A 22,054-nucleotide genomic window follows, 5' to 3' on the forward strand; every position below is an offset into this window, starting at 1 on the left:
CTGATGTAATTTCTAGCATGAAGTTACTATTGTAGTATGTTAGTTATCCCCAGAGCTTCCTCTATTTTGTTGTACATGATTAAATAAAATTCAAGTTTATTTGTATAAAGCTTTATACAATAATTATTGTTTCAAAGCAACTTTATGAAAGGTGCACATTATCGCATTACAATCAAATTAAGTTCAAGAGTTCACCTTTAGCTGATGATTGATAATAAAGCTTGTTTGGCATATTGTCCCGGGAGAAAGCCTGAGCTTATAAGATCCTCGAGACCTGGGCTCCCTCCCACTGCAGGGCGAGAGGGGAGTTTGAGCTTAGGTAGATCTCAATGACTCCCCCCTTGCTTATTGTAGCTAAGTGTCAGATATGGACTCAGAGCTTGGCTAAAAATGTTTGGGATTAATTGTTTAGAGTGCTTGTTTTTATAATGTGGGAGGAAACCGGGGAAAGCAGCACGAGCACGGAGAGAACGAGCAAAACTCCGCACAGAAATGTCGCCTGGTTTGGAAGGGTATTTAACCAGGGGCCTTCTTGCTGTGAGGCAACAGTGCTAATCACTGGTCTCCATATCGCATGTTTGAAAGAAGGGAAAGTAGGGTTTGGTGCGAGGGGTGGGGGGGGGGGTCTTCAAGACGAAAAATTTGAGATGAGAAAACTCTGGTTATTTCTAGTGAGTTGGGAATTTGATAGGATAATTAGTCATGAGCTAACGCTGGAACAGCTGTTAAAAAATCATGTGATCCTCTCGAAATTTGTTTATAAATAAACTTTACTTAAAGAAACAATCGAATATAAGTTATTATATATACACATGGTAAACCAGCAGTATTATAGTATATAGGTGTTGTCTATGTGTACATGTTTATTGAAGTTTGTTTACGTATTAAGTATTGTTCTCGAAGTCCTTGATGGTTAGCATCATCTCTTCATCCTGCTTTCTCAGAAGTCTGTCTGAAATCCGTTTTACGAGGTGACTTTGACTACAAATGCTGCCTCCAGAGTCAGTGCCTCAATGGGCAAGCAAAGCAATAAGTCGATGGGCTAAGCTTTCAGACGCAGCCCAAATGAGACACTGCAAACACAAACCAAGAGATCAACAATATGTCCTGCTGTAGCCGGTTATGTCAACACCACAAAAGAAAGTCAGCGCAGTCATAACCTGTATTGATCACCTTTACAGTGACATGTGCTAATAATGAACATTATACTTAATAAATAAAACATTGATATAATTATTCTTACAGTTATCATTTTTGCAGTGAGGCTAATTGTGTATAAATAAATGAAACACAACTTAGATTTCCATTTTGTCTCAGAGGAAATCAGCATTTCCCCTCAGGAATCACGTAAGCAAAAGCACATTATGGCAAACAAAATCTCAATTACGTTTGCACAAACACAGCCTCTCCAGAGATGTCTAACGGCGATTAAACAGCTCGTGTGACTGGCGGCACACTAGCGCCGGGCTCTTTGCTGGAGGACGGAAGGTAATCTTTTGTCTGTGCGCCTCCGTCTTGTGTTCGGTCTGTCGGGCAGGTTTCCAGGGAAATTCAAGGGCATTCCCTCCCAGCCTGTTTCAGAGCTGAGGCCGATGCTGATATGGAAATACTACTGCGACGGCTCTGATGTACGCTAAGAACAATAGCGTTTAACATGCAGTGCCCACAAATGGCTCTCTCTGTCTTTTCAAAGCAACTGACCCCCTTTTTTGTAGGGAGAATCTCCCCTGGTAATTCACGCAGGGCTTTTTATCCACCATCTACCCTCGAACAGCGACGGGATGGCTGTCTGATCACAGTTCCTCAAGCGTGAGGTGTGGAGACCATGCTTTTTTCTTCTTTTTTTTAAATGCTCATCAGAGCAGGCAGAAATTTGAGTCCACTGCAAGGCAGCTCAGCCTCATCCTCTGTCTGATCTGCTTTGTTTCCTCCTTTCATACCAACGTTGCCTGAGCTGTAGGGGTGTTTCAGTCATGAATGACTCAGTGATTTTCAACAAGCAGTTAAAGTGAACAAATCGTTTTTCTTCACCAAAGCATCTCTCCTTTGAAGAGGCCAACTTCAAGGCTGATTATAGCAAGCACAAACAGCCTATAGTGCTGTTTCTGAAGGAGAAATTTATTGGTTCAACCCAACTTTAACCGCCTCCGGTGTTTTTTTGATTGACAGGTTGGTGGGGGCGGGGCTAAGTCCACTAGCAGAGGAGCGCGGAGACTCTCAGAAAAAGAGGAAAAAACTGTCCAATCGAGGCTTTAGCCGTCTAAGCTCTGCGCAGGTAAGCGTCCACACATTTTATTCTCGTGTTCTCACATCACAGCAAATTCGTCAGCTCATGTTACCTTCCACAGAATTGATTTGGAGATATATGAACAGCATATAAACAGCTTAACTTATGGCAAATTCACACTGCATGTTATATAAAATCGGCGGATCGCCATTGTTTTCACACTGCATGCCTGTCTGGGGTAGCATTCACATGCTACTCTGCGTGATGGGTCTGCAACAGGATGTTACACACTGCATGTCTACAGTATAGAAGGAATCACAGGCAATTCTGTATGGCTCGCAAATGACATTTCATGATCAAATGCAGGCGAGAAGTGATAGGTAAATAATTATGAATTATGATTATGAAATGCTGACAGATCCAGATATGCAGCATGAAAATACAACTGATTGGCCTGCAATTTTAGCCATTTGTTTTTAATTTCACAAAACAAAATCAGGGCTAAAATCTTGCAGTGTGAACTCGGCATTAGAGAAGAATCAAAAAGTCGCAGAGAACAAAACTCGGTGTTTCCCTGATAGGACTGCTCTTGTTCTTTCTTAGATGAAATCACAGTGTTATCGGAAGAACAGCACCATAGATCAACAAATTACACAACTCAAGCAGAGAGTCCCAGGTGGACAACATACATCTGGAACCACGGCATCCAAGAGCCTGTACTCTGGCCACAGCAGCTCTAAAAGAGACTCGGCACAGCTCAGCACAGCCAATGAGTCTGAGAGCCTCAGCGACACAGGTAAAGCCCAACTTCCACATTGCCAATGTGTGTATATCATGTAATGTCTGACTTTAAAGGGTTAGCTCATCCAAAAGTGAATATTCCGTGATTAATTACCCACCCTTGTGTTGTTCCAATTATCTAAGACGTTTGTTCATCTTCAGAACACAAATTAGGATATTTTAGATAAATCTGAGAGCCCCCTCGCCCCTTAGACAGCAATGGTCCAGAGATGTTCAAAGTCCAATAAAAGAACCAAAAACATTGTCAAAACAGTCCATGTGTTATCAGTGGTTCAAATGTAATAGTACGAAGCTCCAAGAACACTTTTGAGAACCAAAAACTCTTTTCAGTACTAAGTAGTAAGACCTAAAAAGTGGATTTAAAATTCTTTCTAGCTAAATGAAGCATGATTTCCACCATATCCTTGCAAAGGTATCAATGGAGATGTAGTTTTCTTGAATTTCTGAATGGAAATGATTGTCTCTTGCTCTATTCCAGCCACAAGTGGAGACAGTGGAACACAGGAGAGCTGGAAGCGGCACGAATCTGTGGCAGGAAAAAGGGAAAGGAAGAAAAGTCCAGGAGCAACAGCTTGTTTGCAGCAGCCAGGGGCCAGGATCCCGCAGGGAAGGAGACAGGAGGTGGACGAGGATGGGGAGACGTCACCCCCAGAGAGCGAGTCCTCTGAGCAAGGTGAGAGTGTCTCATTTGGGGAATGTAAAATAGGCATAGCCAAACTTTAAATGTCACAGTTTTCAAACACTCTAAGTGCCAGGACACACCAAGCCAACGCCAAACAACTAGCACCAACAAAGCCAAACTGTGTTGTTGCCTCGGATTGTATCGTATCTGGACCAAAACTTTGCAGCATTTTGCGCTGTGGATGTGTCTATCCACTTCGCATGGGGGCAGTAGTCTGTTTTCTCTTTTTACAAGTGGAATCCCAATCTCTGATGCGCTTTAATATGTCACTTCAATATGTCACACTTGCGCTCTTGATTCGTTGCTGAATAACCAATTAAGGCTGATTTATACTTCTGCATCAAACGCACACGCGTATGCTACGCCATTGACGCATAGCCCTACGCCGTGGCCGTCGACGTCGCTGACGTGCACCTCTCAAAAAATGTAACAACATGTCGCAACGACGCGTAGCGCAAGCTCTGTGATTGGTCGGCTTGGTAGCGCTGAAAAATCTGGGTGGGACCGAGAGCCAGGCAAATGGCGCGAGCCCAATGGAGCGATTGTTTAGAGTGTGGAGTCCTGTGAAGGAGCTCCAGATGGAAAGTTTTGTTTTGTGTTTACCTCATGGTTAAAGTTGTTGCACATCTGCTGGTTCCTGCCTTAAAATGAGCGAGTTTGAGCCACTTGTACATTCAGGAAGTGTTCAGGAAAAGCAAAACAGCAGCGAAGAAATTCGAAACAGAGGAACATTTACACCTCACTGCCAACTAGCGTTTCGAAAGTGTTGGTCCGGTCACTTGACGCAAAAGTATAAAACAGGCTTTAGAGTGATCTCTTCAGCCAATGGTCCAACGCCAAATCAACATGCTAAATCGGGCCAACGAGCTCTAACATTAACCTGATAAGAGCCGATGGCTGTGTCTTAAATCGCATACTTCCATACTATATAGTATGTTAAAAACGGTATGCGAGCCGAGTAGTATGCTGCAACTCATAGTATTTGAAAAACAGTATGAAAGAAGTACCTGGATGACCTATTACTTCAGGCAAGCTTCTAAAGTGCTCATTCGATGAATGCTATGCTTTTCTATGATGCCACATGAGAGAGTTCATGAATGAGAATGAAGCATCACAGCTGAAATGGGTAGGTCATGCGTTAATGACAAATAGCGGATGTAGTGCGTAGAACACACTTTTGTAATGGTCATGTAGTAAAATCTAATTCAAATGTAGAACCTACTTGAGCAGTAGACGATTTTGGACGCAGTCAATGTGTGGAACACACATCCAACTAGTCTTACTGACGGAGTAACAAAGCCCAATGGCCAACCGTTGACTTGATGTGTCCCAGCCCTAAGTATATGTGTCTCCATAAATCTGGGCCTGTTTCTCTTGAAATACTAAATGTTTGAGAAGAGCTGTTTGAGGACAGTGTAATTGGGATATGTGTGTGGTCTTTATTGAATTGGTCCACTTAGGCCCAAATATTCTTCAGATGAACATCTTGAGAGGGAATTAAAAGTTGTCCAAGTGCATATGGTTTTCACAAGCTATTATATGTAGTCAGGGCCGGCGCGTCCATAGAGGCGACCTAGGCGCGGCCACCTAGGGCGGCAGAATAGAGAGGGCTGCGTCCGCGACACTGCCCTCACACCCCCGCACCCTCAGTTATATCCGCGTCTAGGGCGGCAGAATAAAGAGGGCGGCGTCCACGACACTACCCTCACACCCGGCACCCTCAGTTATATCTGCATCGAGGGTGGTGTTCGCGACAATACCCTCACCACCTACGCCCTCAGTTATATCCGCGTCTAGGAAGGGCAGAATAGAGAGGGCGGCGTCCGCAACATTACCCTCACCACCTACGCCCTCAGTTATATTTGCGTCTAGGGCGGCAGAATAGAGAGGGCGGCGTCCGCAACATTACCCTCACCACCCACGCCCTCAGTTATATCCTCGTCGAGGGTGGCGTCCGCGACACTACCCTCACCACCCGCGCCCTCAGTTATATCCGCATCTAGGGCGGCAGAATAGAGAGAGTGGCGTCCGCAACATTACCCCCACCACCTGCGCCCTCAGTTATATCCTCGTCGAGAATAGTGTCCGCGACACTACCCTCACCACCTACGCCCTCAGTTATATCCGCGTCTAGGAAGGGCAGAATAGAGAGGGCGGCGTCTGCAACATTACCCTCACCACCTACGCCCTCAGTTATATTCGCGTCTAGGGCGGCAGAATAGAGAGGGCGGCGTCCGCAACATTACCCTCACCACCCACGCCCTCAGTTATATCCTCGTCGAGGGTGGCGTCCGCGACACTACCCTCACCACCCGCGCCCTCAGTTGTATCCGCATCTAGGGCGGCAGAATAGAGAGGGCGGCGTCCGCAACATTACCCTCACCACCCGCACCCTCATTTATATCCACGTCTAGGGCGGCGTCCGTGACACTACCCTCACCACCCGCGCCCTCAGTTATATCCGCGTCTAGGGCGGCAGAATAGAGAGGGCGGCGTCCGCGACACTACCCTCAACACCCGCGCCCTCAGCTATATCCGCGTCTAGTCGCCCCCACCCACGCCTTCACTTTAGGGTTAAGGGCGGCGTGACCGTCCTTTGCCTAGAGGCAATGTTTGCCCAGCATACATTGAAACATACATTTGGGTTGCGTACACCAACACAACATAAAATAAAATGTTTTTGAAAGAAGCAGAAAATTTAACCAACCTGTAAAGAATCAGTTATTTATGAGCAGGTCTATATAAAATATTTGCTGCCACAACTATAGACACGCAAGAAGAAAAATAGATTCAAAACAGATGCAGATTTTATGAAGACTTTCAGAGACTTTCTGATGATGTTTTCCCTTAGTCCACACTAAAATAGCAATAATGTTTTAAAAAATTAGAAAAAAAGCAGAATATAAAGTTGTTCCCATAAATAATTAGCGTATTTGCTTCTTCAGCATTCCTGAAAACAACACTATAACTCATTATTTATTTCATATGGTGTACAAATGTTTGCATAACTTCCAAATTAGATCAAGATGTAGCTGCAAACTGCTAACAAAATTTCTTTATAGTGATTCCAGCATATCATGTTTTGAATAATTATATATATATATATATATATATATATATATATATATATATATATATATATATATATATATATATATACAGATGTGATCAGCCATATTGAAATGCCATTTTCATGCTACAGAGGAAGAAGAAGAGGAGGGCAGTTATGGCAGTGAGGAAGGCCAAGACGTCAAAGCTCCAGCATTCAGAGATCTGTCGTTTAGCCCGGCTGTTACAGGCCCCTCCCCTTTCTCTGTGGTCAAACTGGAAGCCAATCAAAAAGCAAAGATTAAGCGAGAACGACAAGAACTTTATGGTAAAGTGATTCACAAATAGTGATCAATGCACCTCGCATTTGTTTGATTGCAAAAATTTCTAATTTTATGAAACCCAAACAGGATCTCAGTTTCATGCTGTAACGGCGGGGGATGTGAAGGTCAAACAACGGACCCCCTGTAGATCAGTCCCCATCACTGTCTCCAAACCTCCAAGTGCCAGAAGACGACCAGGCAGGCCAAGACTGCAGGACAAACGCTGGTCTGGAATGGCAGGAAGGCCTGGTCATTATAGGAAGAGTAGCAGCCTGCTTCCATTTCCTAGCAGCAGCAGCGAAAGACTGAAGAGAGCCACTCGGAAGACCTCCATGCTGAGAGCCACGGTAGGCAACATGAACACATTCATGAAAAAATTATTTGCATTGCACTGACGTTGCATTACACAGTGACATTCATACTAAACGGAATTGAAGTAGCTTTAGTTAACTAGAACAGCACCTGCATTCTACACTACTCTCCTGTCTGCCTGCCTGAATTGCTGAAATGTTCCACAATCTGAATGTTTTCTTCAAAAGCACTAAAGAAATAAAGTTAAATTGAACTGAATTAAATATAATTGTACACTGAGATGTACACAAATGAGCCTAAACATTATGACCATCTGCCTAATGTTCTGTTTGTTACCCCTTCTGCCAAATGATTACTACACCACCGAGGCATGAACTCTGCTAGACCCCCAAATGTCTCCTGTGGCACCAAGCCTTTTGCAGCAGGTCCTTCAAGTTCTGTTTAAAGTGGAGCAATCTTTTTGGTCTATCGCATCCCAATCATCAGTTGGACTGATATCTGTGGGATTTGTAGGACAGGGCAACACCCTGAACTCTTAATCACTTTCTTCAAACCTAAACAAATTGTCAGTATGATTTCTAGGCATAGGCGAACTACGCAATTACAAGTTTGTCTAGCTCAGAGTGCCCTGCCCCACCCCAAGAAAGTAAAATTCTTAACCTTCCTGTTGATAGTGGCAGAAGGGGGAAATAAACAAAATTTCTCAGCAATTTTGTGCCAGACCACACACCAGCTTATTGACGGAGAGGACACAAGAATGAAGCTAATTATGATTTGGAGATGGTTTGGAGGCCATGTGGGCAAATTTGGCCAGAACACTGGGGTTAAATCCCTACTATTTTAAAAGACATCCTGGGATTTTTAACGATCACAGAAAGTCAGGAACTCTTTTAAATGTCTCATCTGAAATGCTGTGTTCACACCAGACATGGAACGCGAGGATAATTCGCGCGTAAATAGCCGCGTGAACATTTGAGGTTACTCGCTTCATTCGCGCGTCAAACCCCGCTTCATTTACGTGTCAAATCTGCTTCATTCGCGAGTCAAATTCACTTCAGAACAGACGCGGATTCGCATGATGGGCAGGGCTTCTGTCTGCCCCGTGACTTTAGCTTCATAGCTAAAGGGCTAGCATGGATTTTATGAAGAAAATAAGCTAATGAAAAGCGTTGATACTTTTAGGGCCGTTTCTAAGTCCACTACATCCTTTCAGAGGTGCATCCAGCTCTTTAAGCTCATAAACTCCGCCAGAAACTGAACCTGGATGATGGAGGCTTTCAGTGGTGATTCTGACTGAGCCGAGCCCAGTTTGATGAACTTCTTGTCGGTGTTGGCTGGAGGATTTCCCCAGGGACACCGACAACAGGCGATACATCACAATCACGCCCCCACAATAGCAAGCTCCTGATTGGTTAACGCGACGCGAATGTCTGCTGAAGTTCAGATTTTCGAACTCAAGGGATTTGCGCATCAAACGTGCAAAACGCTTAATTTGCGCCGCGCCATTCGCGTGTATCGCGCCATTCGCACCGCGCCATTCGCGTCATTCACACATATCACGTCGCAGGATGTCTATTCGCGCGTTTGCATTGACTTAACATGTTGATCACTCGCGCTTGATGCGCGTTCGGCGTCTGGTGTGAACGCAGCAAAAGACTGAGCAGTATAGAGTCCCCATTAACATAATGGGGCATTAGGACCCACACAAACCACATGTTCAGCACCCCCTGCTAGCCTCACTAATACCTTTTACGGCAGCAACCTAGTTTTGCTATATGGTCTCCCATCCAGGTACTGACCTGCTTAGCTTCAGTGAGTGACCGTGGCAGAGTTGCAGAGAGCTAGCTGCCAGCAGTTTAGACAACATTGTATTTTTAAGTAACCCCTTTGATTCGACAACTATGCACACAGTTTCAGTGTGTGAGGTGGGCGCTCTAATGAGTACCCTAAACACTGTAGCATCTTAGAAGCAGAGAAAAGGTTATAAACGTTAAGGTTAATAACGTTATTATTGCTAATGTAGTGTATTCATTTAAAACATTAGTATCTTCTCTATTAAAGATGAAGTCATCGCTTCATATTTGTTAGAGATAAAATAGCCTTGCCAGATTTCCACAGCTATTATCTTTGCTCTCATAGATAAACATAAAGTAAGGAGGTGCAGGTTCAAGCAGGTTGGAAAAGCAATGTTGCCAAAGGTGACAAAAAGTCTAAAAATGGTCTAGACAAAGTCTAGAAGACTTTCTAGTGGCCTCTCATATCTCTGACTAGCATGCCTTTGTTACATTCACCCCACTAAACCTCACTTTTATAGAGGTCATAGTACTAATGTAACCCCTCCTGTTCTACACTGACCCACTCCAAGCTGTATTCAAACTGACAATTCCAGCATGAAAGTTGTACGCACTACCAAGAACCCTAAAGGCTGATTTATACTTCTGCGTCAAACGCCGGCGTATGCTACGGCGCTGACGCATAGCCCTTCGCCTTGGCCGTCACTTACGTGTACCTCTCAAAAAATGTAACTACACGTCGCAACAACGCGTAGCGCAAGCTCTGTGATTGGTCGGTTTGGTAGCGCTGACGAGTCTGGGGGGGACCGAGAGCCGCGCGAATGGCGCGAGCGATTGTTTACAAGTGTGGAGTCCCGTAAAGGAGCTCCGGATGGAAAGTTTTGTTTTGTGTTTACCTCATAGTTAAAGTTGTTGCACGTCTGCCGGTTACTGCCTCAAAATGAGCGAGTTTGAGTCACTTGTACAACCAGGAAGTGCTCAGGAAAAGCAAAACAGACGCGAAGAAACTCGACAAAGAGGAACATTTACACCTCACTGCCACCTAGCGTTTCGGAAGTGTTAATGCAGACCAACAGAGAAAGCGCGCAGAAGTATAAATGCACAGCTGTGCGCGTTGCATGCGCCGTGAGTTACGCCGGTCACTTGACGCAGAAGTATAAACTAGGCTTAAGACCACAGCCTCTAATGTCATGTCACTAATTTACCACTTGATATTAGGGGAGTGAGGTTTACCCACATAGACCTGACTAACTGGCCTCCGTTACAGTAATATGCCAAATTTAAAATGTTCTTTATGGTGTTCTGATGGTGTCACTCCCCCCAGTTAAATTCTGGACATGTAGCTGTGTCCATATGATGGAAAATGGGACTAGGAAAGCTGCTTTCTCAGTTCCTAGGTAAAGATCCACAGGTAAAGTTCCACAGTGAACAGGGTCACTATAGGCACTCTAATTAGTCATAATATTTTTCCTCATCAGAATTCATGTTTTACATGTAATAGTTCAGCCTTCAACAGGGTTCCCATAGGTCAGGGAATTTCTGGAATATACATAATATATTCCAGAAATTTCCTGACCCATGAGAGTCTCTTATTTGACCTCTAATCCAATCCAATTATTTAAAATACTGTAGATGAACAGTAACTAAATGTCTTCAAAGTGTGACTTCTGTACTTGCATACAGTACGTTGATTTCAGATGTCCACGCCTGTCTTGAACTAATATTTGACGTTTTCTGTTCTTCGCTGTAGAGGAGAAGTTACTGGTCAACTAAAGCCCAGTCTCCAGACAGTGATGACAACGGCAGTACTCGGAGAACCAGACTTCGAGAGGTACACAAATAAACAAACATTCTCAATTTTTAGCACATTAAACTCTCATCTTCTCTTGCTGAATAAAAATAAACTTCATGCAAATTAGATGTTCACACACTCTGACAGTCACAGTCGGCAGATGTGATTTTCTGCTGATCCTGGAAAGAGTGTAAGACTTTCTGGAAAGTGATTGTCATTGCGCTGTTTGTGTGGCTCAGTCTAAAGGTCGAGCGGTCAGCCGTCTGATGGAGAGTTTTGCAGCCGACGAGGGCTTCCACTTGGGTGAGGACAGCAGCTTCTCGGAGGAGGATGAGGAGAGGAAGGTGTCAGCAAGCTGCAGAATTGCTCCAGGTGAACAAGGCGTCCGTTAACAAATAGGCACTTGTGCTGTACTTAAGATTGAGATTGAGTTGTTTATTTCTCTCTTGCAGCTCCTCCAAACTGTGTTCTGACCAAAGAGCTCCTGACCGATGGACTCAAGATTCTGATCTCCAAAGAAGATGAACTTTTGTATGCTGCTCGAGTGCAACCTCTGGAGTCACCCGATGTGTAAGTGTATAACACACAAACAAACCTACAAAGATCCTGAAGCACATGCACCGTTTCTGGACTGAACTTCTTATGCAGTACAGAACAAGGTGGCACAGAGGCTCAGTGGTTAGCACACAGTAAGAAGGTCGCTGGGTGCATGGGTTGCCTCCGGGTGCTCCGGCTTCCCTTACAGTCAAAAGACATGCGCTTTATGTGAATTGGATGAACATGTGAAAGTGTATTGGTGTTTCCCAATACTGGGTTGCAGCTGGAAGGGCATCAGCTGTGTAAAACATATGCCAGAATAGTTGGTGGTTCATTCCATATCTTGATGGGAGTTAGAAAAATGTCAGGCTATCTTATTAAAATTATTACTCTTAACAGATCCCTGTATCACTAATGCAGTGTCTCGTGTGTTCACAAGTGTGTTCTCAAAGCGTTTAAGTACCGTATGCTTCTGATTTCCAATCTTCTGTAGTTTATTAAAAAATTTTTTTAAGAAATCTAAATGTGTCGCATGTGCATATTGCACCAAAATGCTAATTCCCTTAATAAAGAGAAGAATATGTTTAGCCCCTCCCTCTGAAACTTTCCATAGCTTTGAATATTCTATGTTGATTACTACCAAAGCATTAAATATTTGGTGTTTGTTACTGCAAAGCTTTGAATATTTTATGTTGATCAATACAGAAGCTTTGAATATTCAGTGTTGTTTACTGCCGAAGTAATATTCCGTATTGGTTATCATCAAAACTTTGAATATTTTATGTTGATTACTACCGAAGCTTTGAATTTTCCTTGTTGATTTCTACCAAAGACTTGAATATTCGGTGTTGGTTACTACTGAAGCTTTGAGTATTCTGCATTGATTACGGCAGAAGCTTTGGATATTCTGTGTTGTGTATTTCCAAACTTCAGAAAATTTGGTGTTGATCAATACCGAAGCTTTGAATATTGTTTTTGGTTACTGCTGAAGCTTTGAATATTCCATTTTGATTACTCTTGAAGCTTCCGTATTGTTACGGAGTATTCTGTATTGTTTACTACCAAAGTTTTCAATATTCCTTGATCATTACTGTTGGAGCTTTGGAAATTCCATTTTGATTACCGTATGTTCACACCGAAAGCGGCGAGATCGTCCAAGGTCGCTCTGGCCGCCCTGGCGACAACGCTATCTGCCTTCAGCTCCGGCGGCAAGAGCGTCAAAACTCGCTACATTGATTTCGTATTTAAAGGAGCCGTTGCAGCATATCAGTTACATTCCTGCGTAAAACATGTTTCTAGCGGAAAAATGTTGCGCGCTTCTTATCAAAGTCATATAACAATCAAGTTGTGTGTGGTGTGGCTTTGCTCTATTTATCCAATATGTGTCCATATGTCTGAAATATCCTGAAGCAGCTATACTATTTTGTACTGTCACGTTGCGTGAGATTCACACTTTTTTAATAATATATACATTATTGCACATCAGTAACTCACAAGTAACTTATTCAGTGCATGTTCCTGTAAGAAGACATTGTAAATAATAATTGGAAATCCGGCGATCGCAATCATCAAACCCTTGGGAACAACTGTGGTCGGAACCAGACTTCACAGGTCTGTGTTCTCTGAACTCCTATCAAGCGGTGGACGTCTTCATTCTGATTGCTTGCCGCTGAATTGCGTCGTAGCTTATTACTATGACGTTGACTTGATTTCAACTCTTCTAGACGCCCATGCCGGCAAAGACGCGCCATGCTGCTTATCGCCGCAGGCTCTCATTGAAAATGAATGACTTCAGGCTACTTTGACGCTCTCGCTGCTTTCGGTGTGAACGTACGGTTACTATTAAAGCTTTAAATATTCCGTGTTTAATAAAAGCTTCCATATTGATACAGAATATATTGTTTACTACCAAATATTCTGTGTTGGTTACTACTGTAGCATTAAATATTCTGCATCGATTACTGCCAAAGCTTTGATTATTTGGTGTTGATTACTTCAAAAGCTTTGGAAAAATCTTTGTTGATTACTGCAGAAGCTTTAAATATTTGGTGTTTGTTACTGCCGAAGCTTTGAATATTCCCTTTTGATTACTATTGAAGCTTTGAATATTCCATGTTGAAAAGTGCCGAAGTGATATTCCATGTTGATTATTACCAAAGCATTGAATATTTTATGTTGATTACTACCGAAGCTTTGAATATTCCACGATCATTACTGCCGAAGCTTTGAATATTCCCTTTTGATTACTATTGAAGCTTTGAATATTCCATGTTGAAAAGTGCCGAAGTGATATTCCATGTTGATTATTACCAAAGCATTGAATATTTTATGTTGATTACTACCGAAGCTTTGAATATTCCACGATCATTACTGCCGAAGCTTTGAATATTCTGTGTTGAATACTGCCGAAGTAATATTCTACAGTATGTTGATTATTACGAAAACGTTTATTATTTCATGATTTCAAATGAAGCTTTGAATATGTCATGTTGATTTCTACCAAAATTTTATATTTAGTGTTGGTTACTACTGAGGCTTTGAATATTATGTGTTGATTTCTTCTTAAGTTTTGGAAAATTTGTTGTGGATTACTGCCGAAGCTTTGAATATTTGGTGTTGGTTTCTGCCGAAGCTTTGAATATTTGGTGTTGATTACTGCTGAAGCTTTGAATATTTGGTGTTGGTTTCTGCCGAAGCTTTAAATATTTGGTGTTGATTACTGCCGAAGCTTTGAATATTTGTTGTTGGTTTCTGCCGAAGCTTTAAATATTTGGTGTTGGTTTCTGCCGAAGCTTTGAATATTTGGTGTTGATTACTGCCGAAGCTTTGAATATTTGTTGTTGGTTTCTGCCGAAGCTTTAAATATTTGGTGTTGGTTTCTGCCGAAGCTTTGAATATTTGGTGTTGATTACTGCCGAAGCTTTGAATATTTGTTGTTGGTTTCTGCCGAAGCTTTAAATATTTGGTGTTGATTACTGCCGAAGCTTTAAATATTTGGTGTTGATTACTGCCGAAGCTTTAAATATTTGGTGTTGATTACTGCCGAAGCTTTGAATATTTGGTGTTGATTACTGCCGAAGCTTTGAATATTTGGTGTTGATTACTGCCGAAGCTTTGAATATTTGTTGTTGGTTTCTGCCGAAGCTTTAAATATTTGGTGTTGATTTCTGCCGAAGCTTTGAATATTTGGTGTTGATTACTGCCGAAGCTTTGAATATTTGGTGTTGATTACTGCCGAAGCTTTGAATATTTGGTGTTGATTACTGCCGAAGCTTTGAATATTTGTTGTTGGTTTCTGCCGAAGCTTTAAATATTTGGTGTTGATTTCTGCCGAAGCTTTGAATATTTGGTGTTGATTACTGCCGAAGCTTTAAATATTCGGTGTTGATTACTGCCGAAGCTTTAAATATTTGGTGTTGGTTACTGCCGAAGCTTTAAATATTTGGTGTTGATTACTGCCGTAGCTTTAAATATTTGGTGTTGGTTACTGCCGTAGCTTTAAATATTTGGTGTTGATTACTGCCGAAGCTTTAAATATTTGGCGTTGGTTACTGCCGAAGCTTTAAATATTTGGTGTTGGTTACTGCCGAAGCTTTAAATATTTGGTGTTGATTACTGCCGAAGCTTTAAATATTTGGTGTTGATTACTGCCGAAGCTTTGAATATTTGGTGTTGATTACTGCCGAAGCTTTGAATATTCGGTGTTGATTACTGCCGAAGCTTTAAATATTTGGTGTTGATTACTGCCGAAGCTTTAAATATTTGGTGTTGATTACTGCCGAAGCTTTAAGTATTTGGTGTTGATTACTGCCGAAGCTTTAAATATTTGGTGTTGATTACTGCCGAAGCTTTGAATATTTGGTGTTGGTTTCTGCCGAAGCTTTGAATATTTGGTGTTGATTACTGCTGAAGCTTTGAATATTTGGTGTTGGTTTCTGCCGAAGCTTTAAATATTTGGTGTTGATTACTGCCGAAGCTTTGAATATTTGTTGTTGGTTTCTGCCGAAGCTTTAAATATTTGGTGTTGGTTTCTGCCGAAGCTTTGAATATTTGGTGTTGATTACTGCCGAAGCTTTGAATATTTGTTGTTGGTTTCTGCCGAAGCTTTAAATATTTGGTGTTGGTTTCTGCCGAAGCTTTGAATATTTGGTGTTGATTACTGCCGAAGCTTTGAATATTTGTTGTTGGTTTCTGCCGAAGCTTTAAATATTTGGTGTTGATTACTGCCGAAGCTTTAAATATTTGGTGTTGATTACTGCCGAAGCTTTAAATATTTGGTGTTGATTACTGCCGAAGCTTTGAATATTTGGTGTTGATTACTGCCGAAGCTTTGAATATTTGGTGTTGATTACTGCCGAAGCTTTGAATATTTGTTGTTGGTTTCTGCCGAAGCTTTAAATATTTGGTGTTGATTTCTGCCGAAGCTTTGAATATTTGGTGTTGATTACTGCCGAAGCTTTGAATATTTGGTGTTGATTACTGCCGAAGCTTTGAATATTTGGTGTTGATTACTGCCGAAGCTTTGAATATTTGTTGTTGGTTTCTGCCGAAGCTTTAAATATTTGGTGTTGATTTCTGCCGAAGCTTTGAATATTTGGTGTTGATTACTGCCGAAGCTTTAAATATTCGGTGTTGATTACTGCCGAAGCTTTAAATATTTGGTGTTGGTTACTGCCGAAGCTTTAAATATTTGGTGTTGATTACTGCCGTAGCTTTAAATATTTGGTGTTGGTTACTGCCGTAGCTTTAAATATTTGGTGTTGATTACTGCCGAAGCTTTAAATATTTGGCGTTGGTTACTGCCGAAGCTTTAAATATTTGGTGTTGGTTACTGCCGAAGCTTTAAATATTTGGTGTTGATTACTGCCGAAGCTTTAAATATTTGGTGTTGATTACTGCCGAAGCTTTGAATATTTGGTGTTGATTACTGCCGAAGCTTTGAATATTCGGTGTTGATTACTGCCGAAGCTTTAAATATTTGGTGTTGATTACTGCCGAAGCTTTAAATATTTGGTGTTGATTACTGCCGAAGCTTTAAGTATTTGGTGTTGATTACTGCCGAAGCTTTAAATATTTGGTGTTGATTACTGCCGAAGCTTTGAATATTCGGTGTTGATTACTGCCGAAGCTTTAAATATTTGGTGTTGATTACTGCCGAAGCTTTAAATATTTGGTGTTGATTACTGCCGAAGCTTTAAGTATTTGGTGTTGATTACTGCCGAAGCTTTGAATATTTGGTGTTGATTACTGCCGAAGCTTTAAATATTTGGTGTTGATAACTGCCGAAGCTTTAAATATTTGGTGTTGATTACTGCCGAAGCTTTGAATATTTGGTGTTGATTACTGCCGAAACTTTAAATATTTGGTGTTGGTTACTGCCGAAGCTTTAAATATTTGGTGTTGGTTACTGCCGAAGCTTTGAATATTTGGTGTTGATTACTGCCGGAGCTTTGAATATTTTATATTGGTGTTTCTGTTGAAGCTTTGAATATTCTATTTTAATTACTATTGAAGCTTTGAATATTCCGTGTTAAAAACTGCTGAAGTAATATTTCATGTTGATTACTACCAAAGCTTTGAGTATGCAATGTTGATTTCAACGAAAGACTTGAATATTCTGTGTTGGTTACTCTGTAACTTTGTATATTCCACATTGATTACTTCCAAATCTGTGAATATTGTGTGTTGATTACTTCCAAAGCTTTGGGAAATTTGTTGTTAATTACTGCAGACGCTTTGAATTTTTGGTGTTGGGTTACTGCCGAAGCTTTGAATATTCCATTTTGATTACTATTTAAGCATTGAACATTCCGTGTTGAATACTGCCAAACTGATATTCCGTGTTGATTATTAGCAAAGCACTGAATATTTCATGTTAATTACTACCGAAGCTTTGAATATTCTGCGATCATTACTGCTGAAGCTTTGAATATTCTGTGTTAAATACTGCTGAAGTAATATTCCAGGTTGATTATTAGCAAAGGTTTAAATATTTCATGTTGATTACTACCTAAGATTTGAATATGCCACGTAAATTTTAGTTAATTTTCTGTGTTGGCTTACTGATGCTTTGAATATCCCACTTTGATTACTACCCAAACTTTGAATATTCATTGCTGATTAGTTCCAAAGCTTTGAATATTTGGTGTTGGTTCCTATTGAAGCTTAGAAGCTTAAAATGTGGTTTTCGGACCAGCCTTAACGGCAATTAATCTGTAGATTCTTGTGTCTCTGCTTTTGAGATGCTTTGCACCTTTTAAAAATTCTTGTTGCTGTTATTTTTTGCACCATCACAATTAAAGATTACTGTTACTCCAAAAGGATTGCGCTTGACTACCAGAGTTAAATGCGCAGTGATTATCACCCACTAGTTTCCCACAGTCTTTAGCTGGTTGAACAAGTCAGTCGGCAACCCCACATCCTCTTTTCAGCAGTTTAAGTGCTGCTAAGGAGAATCAGTCGCAGCCAATGAAAGTGAGCCCTCTGTAGGAGTTCGACACGGACGGCCAAGCATTACACACACAACTCAAAATAACTCCTTTGTACTTTCTGCTCTCTCTCTCTCTCCAGCTACAGCATTGTTATCGACGGGGAGAGAGGAAACCGGCCCAGAGTTTACTCCCTGGAGCAGCTCCTGCAGGAAGCCGTGAGTTTCGCACTTACAGCAAACAAACCTGCCTACGCTCTGAGCTTTTGGCCTGTCAGGACCCACACATCACCACATCCTCCAAAATCCCCTCTTCCATTAAAGAGCAGCACAAAACAATATCCTTTTTCCTGAGATGCATATACACGACACCGTATCCTAAAGTCCCCTTTCAGCACACCTTTCGCCTTCATTTTTTTCATACCGCAATCAAGCTGTGCCTCTGTTCACACTTTCTCACCCAAAAGATTGCATCTAGACACATTAGTGTGCATGCTTTCCTATGTATTTTTTCACAAATATGGTACACTAAGGTTTCCTATTACATTGGTTTTAAGGCTTTAAAGCAGGGGTTCTCAAACTCAGTCCTGGAGGTCCGATGTCCTGCAGACTTTAGTTCCAACTTGCCCCAACACACCTGCAAGGATGTTTCTAGAAAGCGTAGTAAGAGGTTGATTAGCCATATATAGGCATGTGCCGGTATAAGACTCTGATGGTATGAAAACCTTGGGAAAAAATATCACGTTTTCACAGTATGACGGTATTGTGATTTTTGCTCTAAAATATGTTTTTCTGAGTAAAAAAATAAATAAATTATATTTTAAGAAACATTTGAAATATTTTGGAACAGTAAACATGTTAAGCTAAGTGAATAAAATAAGTCATTGACCTGCTTAGTCTTAGTTAGTTTACAAAACAGATTTCTTTATAACTTGAAAAGGCATCTTTGTTCTATCTTTCTTTTCTTTGGCTATAAAGTAAGTAAGCCAACACACTGTTCGAGTGCATAGCACATAGGATGCACATAGCAGCATAGGATGATGGTTTATAAGGGATTTGTTTCTCAAATGTTTGCTGAATCACGTGCTGACCAGTAGCTTTTGATATGGAGTTTCCTTTTCTGCTAGAGATACTGTTGTCCTAAAAAACTAAAATGAAAAATTACAAAACTGGTTAAAAAACCACTTACATATACCTTAGGAACAGTAAAACAAAAAAATTAAAACCTTGACTTTTCAAAACCGCGGTATACCTTGAAAACGGTTATTGTTCCTTTTCTAATTGAAAATCCTGTGTGTCTACAGGACATTAACGTGATATTGTTCTCTCTTCTGGTTGCCTTCTCACACAATTTTTCGTTTAGTGTCGTGTCTGAATGCATTAGATCCTTTCAGAGGTGCACCCAGCTCTGTGAGTTCATAAACTCAGGAAACATCGGGACACCAAAAACTGGGAACTATGTTATAATCATGCCCACACGAGAGCAAACTGCTGATTGGTAAACATGGCACGAATGTCCGCTTGAGTTCAGATTTTCCAACTCGCAAAATACTTGTGTTAAGCACATCAAACGTGCAAAACACTCCATTTGCGCCGATTCATTCACATGAATCGCGTCTTTCGCACACATTGTGGAGCAGGATATCTATTTGCATCTTTGCATTGACGTAACGTGTAAATCACTCGCGCCTGATGTTTCATCCGGTGGTGTAAACACAGCTAAGTTTACCCAACTAAGACGACTTCCGCTACTGAGAAACCTGCAAATGTGATGAGACTCTGTCTAATTGATAATAAATAATTTCTAGTAAAACTAAATAAAGATGTTGGCGCCAATAGCCTAGTGGTTAGTACGTCAACACATAGTACCAAGGTGCTCACGGCGACCCGAGTTCGATTCCCGGCTCGAGGTCCTTTGCCGATCTTTCCCCTATCTCTGCTTCCCACATTTCCTGTCTGTAAAAATCTCCACTGTCTTATCCCAATAAAGGTAAAAACCCCTAAAAAATAATTATAAAAAATAAATAAGTAAAAAAAAAAAAAAAAAAAACATTAAATCCTGCTACTATATAAAATTAATATTGACTGAATATTAACATTCATTCAAAACCCATTTGAATGTCATAGTCATAGCCTATTTTCTGGGTAATTTTCCATAAGATTGTTAAAATAAAGTCTCAGTTAAATCATTTCCGTTGCTCGCCATTTACTGTAGCTTTTTCTGAACGAAAATGATTAGCAAACCCAGGTTTCTCTCTCTCAAATTTAAGTTGTTCTCTCTTAACATGATCTGTTCGCGTTATAGCATTACCGTTAATCTAAGCCAGTGGGCTGTAATTATATATTGTAAACCGCATTGCATACTTGGGATCAGTTCAGTGTTACTCGTAACCCACTTCGTGTTTGGTGTTTGTGTTGGGAGAGATCGTAGACTTACTTATTTTCACATTTCTAAAAATATCAGAAGGATGAGAAGCACAGACCGAAACCTCTGACTTATTACACATGTATATTTAGTACATGCAGTAGTTGACCCATAGCTTTTTTAGGCAACAATGACAGTATCTAGACTGGAGAATAGGGCTGTTGATAAATATAAATTAACTAAAAGGACATTCCTGATTGATCCAATGAGAAATAAAAAAATAAATAAGTTATTAGAAATGAGTTAATAAAACTAATATGCTTAAAAACGTGTTGAAGAAATCATCTTTCCTTTAAACAGAAATTGGAGAAAAAATATATACAGGTTTTGACTTCAACTGTATATCAGATATTTAAATCCCAGCCATCTCTTGGTTAGATTGCTGGCTTTTCCTGAAATACACACAAACACACACACACACACATACACACATTTGGGTTGTTCAGCTGTTTCTTTGTGTAAACGGTCTCCAGCAGCTGTCTCTAATTACACTGAACTTCCACTTTCCTGAGCTTTACAATCTTCCATGTACCTTTGACACCAATCTACACGCACAACCTTCCAGCTTCACATCCCATCAGTCAGAGAGCGCCTGTTACCATGGAAACCGTAAATTAAAGCAACCTGAAAGGGGTTTGAGCTGAATGGGGGGGGATCTAGGTGCTCCGTTAGACAGAGAAACTCTGCAAAAACCTGCAATCACAGTCGCTCCATTCACACACTCCTCATTATTACTCAGCAAGTTAGTGTTTACCGCACCTCCGCTTCCGTGGCTTTCAGCCCTAACATGCTGGCATGAGATAAGTGCTGCTTTCATAAGAGCCTCGCTGATTGACTTCTGTGTGTGTCATTTATCATGTTGGGAGTCCAAAACCACTTTCACTGGCAGTGCCTGACAGAAGTTTGTTCCTGTGTGTGTGTCTTAGGTACTGGATGTACGCCCTGACACTGAGACTGTGCTAACAGAAGGGACAAGAGTGTGTGCCTATTGGAGTGAACGCTCTCGTTGTCTTTACCCGGGATATGTGCGAAGGGGTGAGACACAGATCTTGTTTCCCTAATTCAAATACCCATTTTTTTCTGAGCTCACATTCAAAGTAGGGCTGCACGATACTGGGAAAATATGCGGTATTGCTGTTGAGTATAGCAATAGCGATATAACATTTTTCTAGAGGAAAGCTGCTGTTATTAGCCTTTATAAATTATGTAATGGTCATTGTAATATAAACAGGTAATAATCAATATTTTTCTGCTCTAATAAATGTTCCCGATCTACAAAAACTGTCAAGGTGTAAACATTTAGACAATACGAATAAATGAAAACCTGAGAAGATATTCAGATTCTTGTTGGCTGTTGTCCGTTTCCTCTCTTGCCGCTACTTCGATCATTACTGTATATTAGGGGTGTAACGGATCACAGATTCAAATGAATCACAACTCACGGTTCGGAACACACGTGACCCGCAGATTAATTTTTCTTTTGCTGGTAGGGATAATCCTAAATTTGTAACGATCACAGAGAGATCACAGAGACATCGCCTCTCGCGTCATTCAAATCACATGTATGACAGCATTTAGGCTTTCCTGTAAAATATAATGATGACGGAGGAAGTTGTGGTAGGTTATTTGGGATGTGGTGGGTTTCTTAGGTTATTAAAGGTGTTTTCTGTCACTACTTGTTTAGCCT

At 41.1% G+C, this 22,054-nt stretch overlaps 1 protein-coding gene and 1 long non-coding RNA gene across 2 annotated transcripts in view; one reads left to right on the plus strand and one right to left on the minus strand.

The window, feature by feature from the left end:
* bahcc1a (BAH domain and coiled-coil containing 1a) overlaps positions 1-22,054 on the plus strand; it is a 144,597-nt gene that overhangs the window by 112,790 nt on the left and 9,753 nt on the right. Inside the window, exons 15-24 of the mRNA XM_087245247.1 lie at positions 2,170-2,275; positions 2,831-3,023; positions 3,507-3,701; positions 6,913-7,086; positions 7,169-7,428; positions 10,937-11,017; positions 11,218-11,350; positions 11,431-11,548; positions 18,086-18,161; positions 21,294-21,402. Of these exons, the coding sequence (XP_087101373.1) occupies positions 2,170-2,275; positions 2,831-3,023; positions 3,507-3,701; positions 6,913-7,086; positions 7,169-7,428; positions 10,937-11,017; positions 11,218-11,350; positions 11,431-11,548; positions 18,086-18,161; positions 21,294-21,402 (1,445 nt within the window). The remainder of the gene's footprint in view (positions 1-2,169; positions 2,276-2,830; positions 3,024-3,506; positions 3,702-6,912; positions 7,087-7,168; positions 7,429-10,936; positions 11,018-11,217; positions 11,351-11,430; positions 11,549-18,085; positions 18,162-21,293; positions 21,403-22,054) is intronic.
* Positions 13,005-19,943, minus strand: LOC147846095 (uncharacterized). Its single transcript, XR_015481411.1, has 3 exons — positions 16,796-19,943; positions 13,731-14,170; positions 13,005-13,573 (listed from the first exon to the last, which is right to left on the minus strand). It is a non-coding gene; the product is annotated as an uncharacterized LOC147846095 (long non-coding RNA).

The sequence above is a fragment of the Danio rerio genome, chromosome 3, assembly GCF_052040795.2.
Source record: "Danio rerio strain M-AB ecotype USA chromosome 3, GRCz13ab, whole genome shotgun sequence".
Taxonomy (NCBI): domain Eukaryota; kingdom Metazoa; phylum Chordata; class Actinopteri; order Cypriniformes; family Danionidae; genus Danio; species Danio rerio.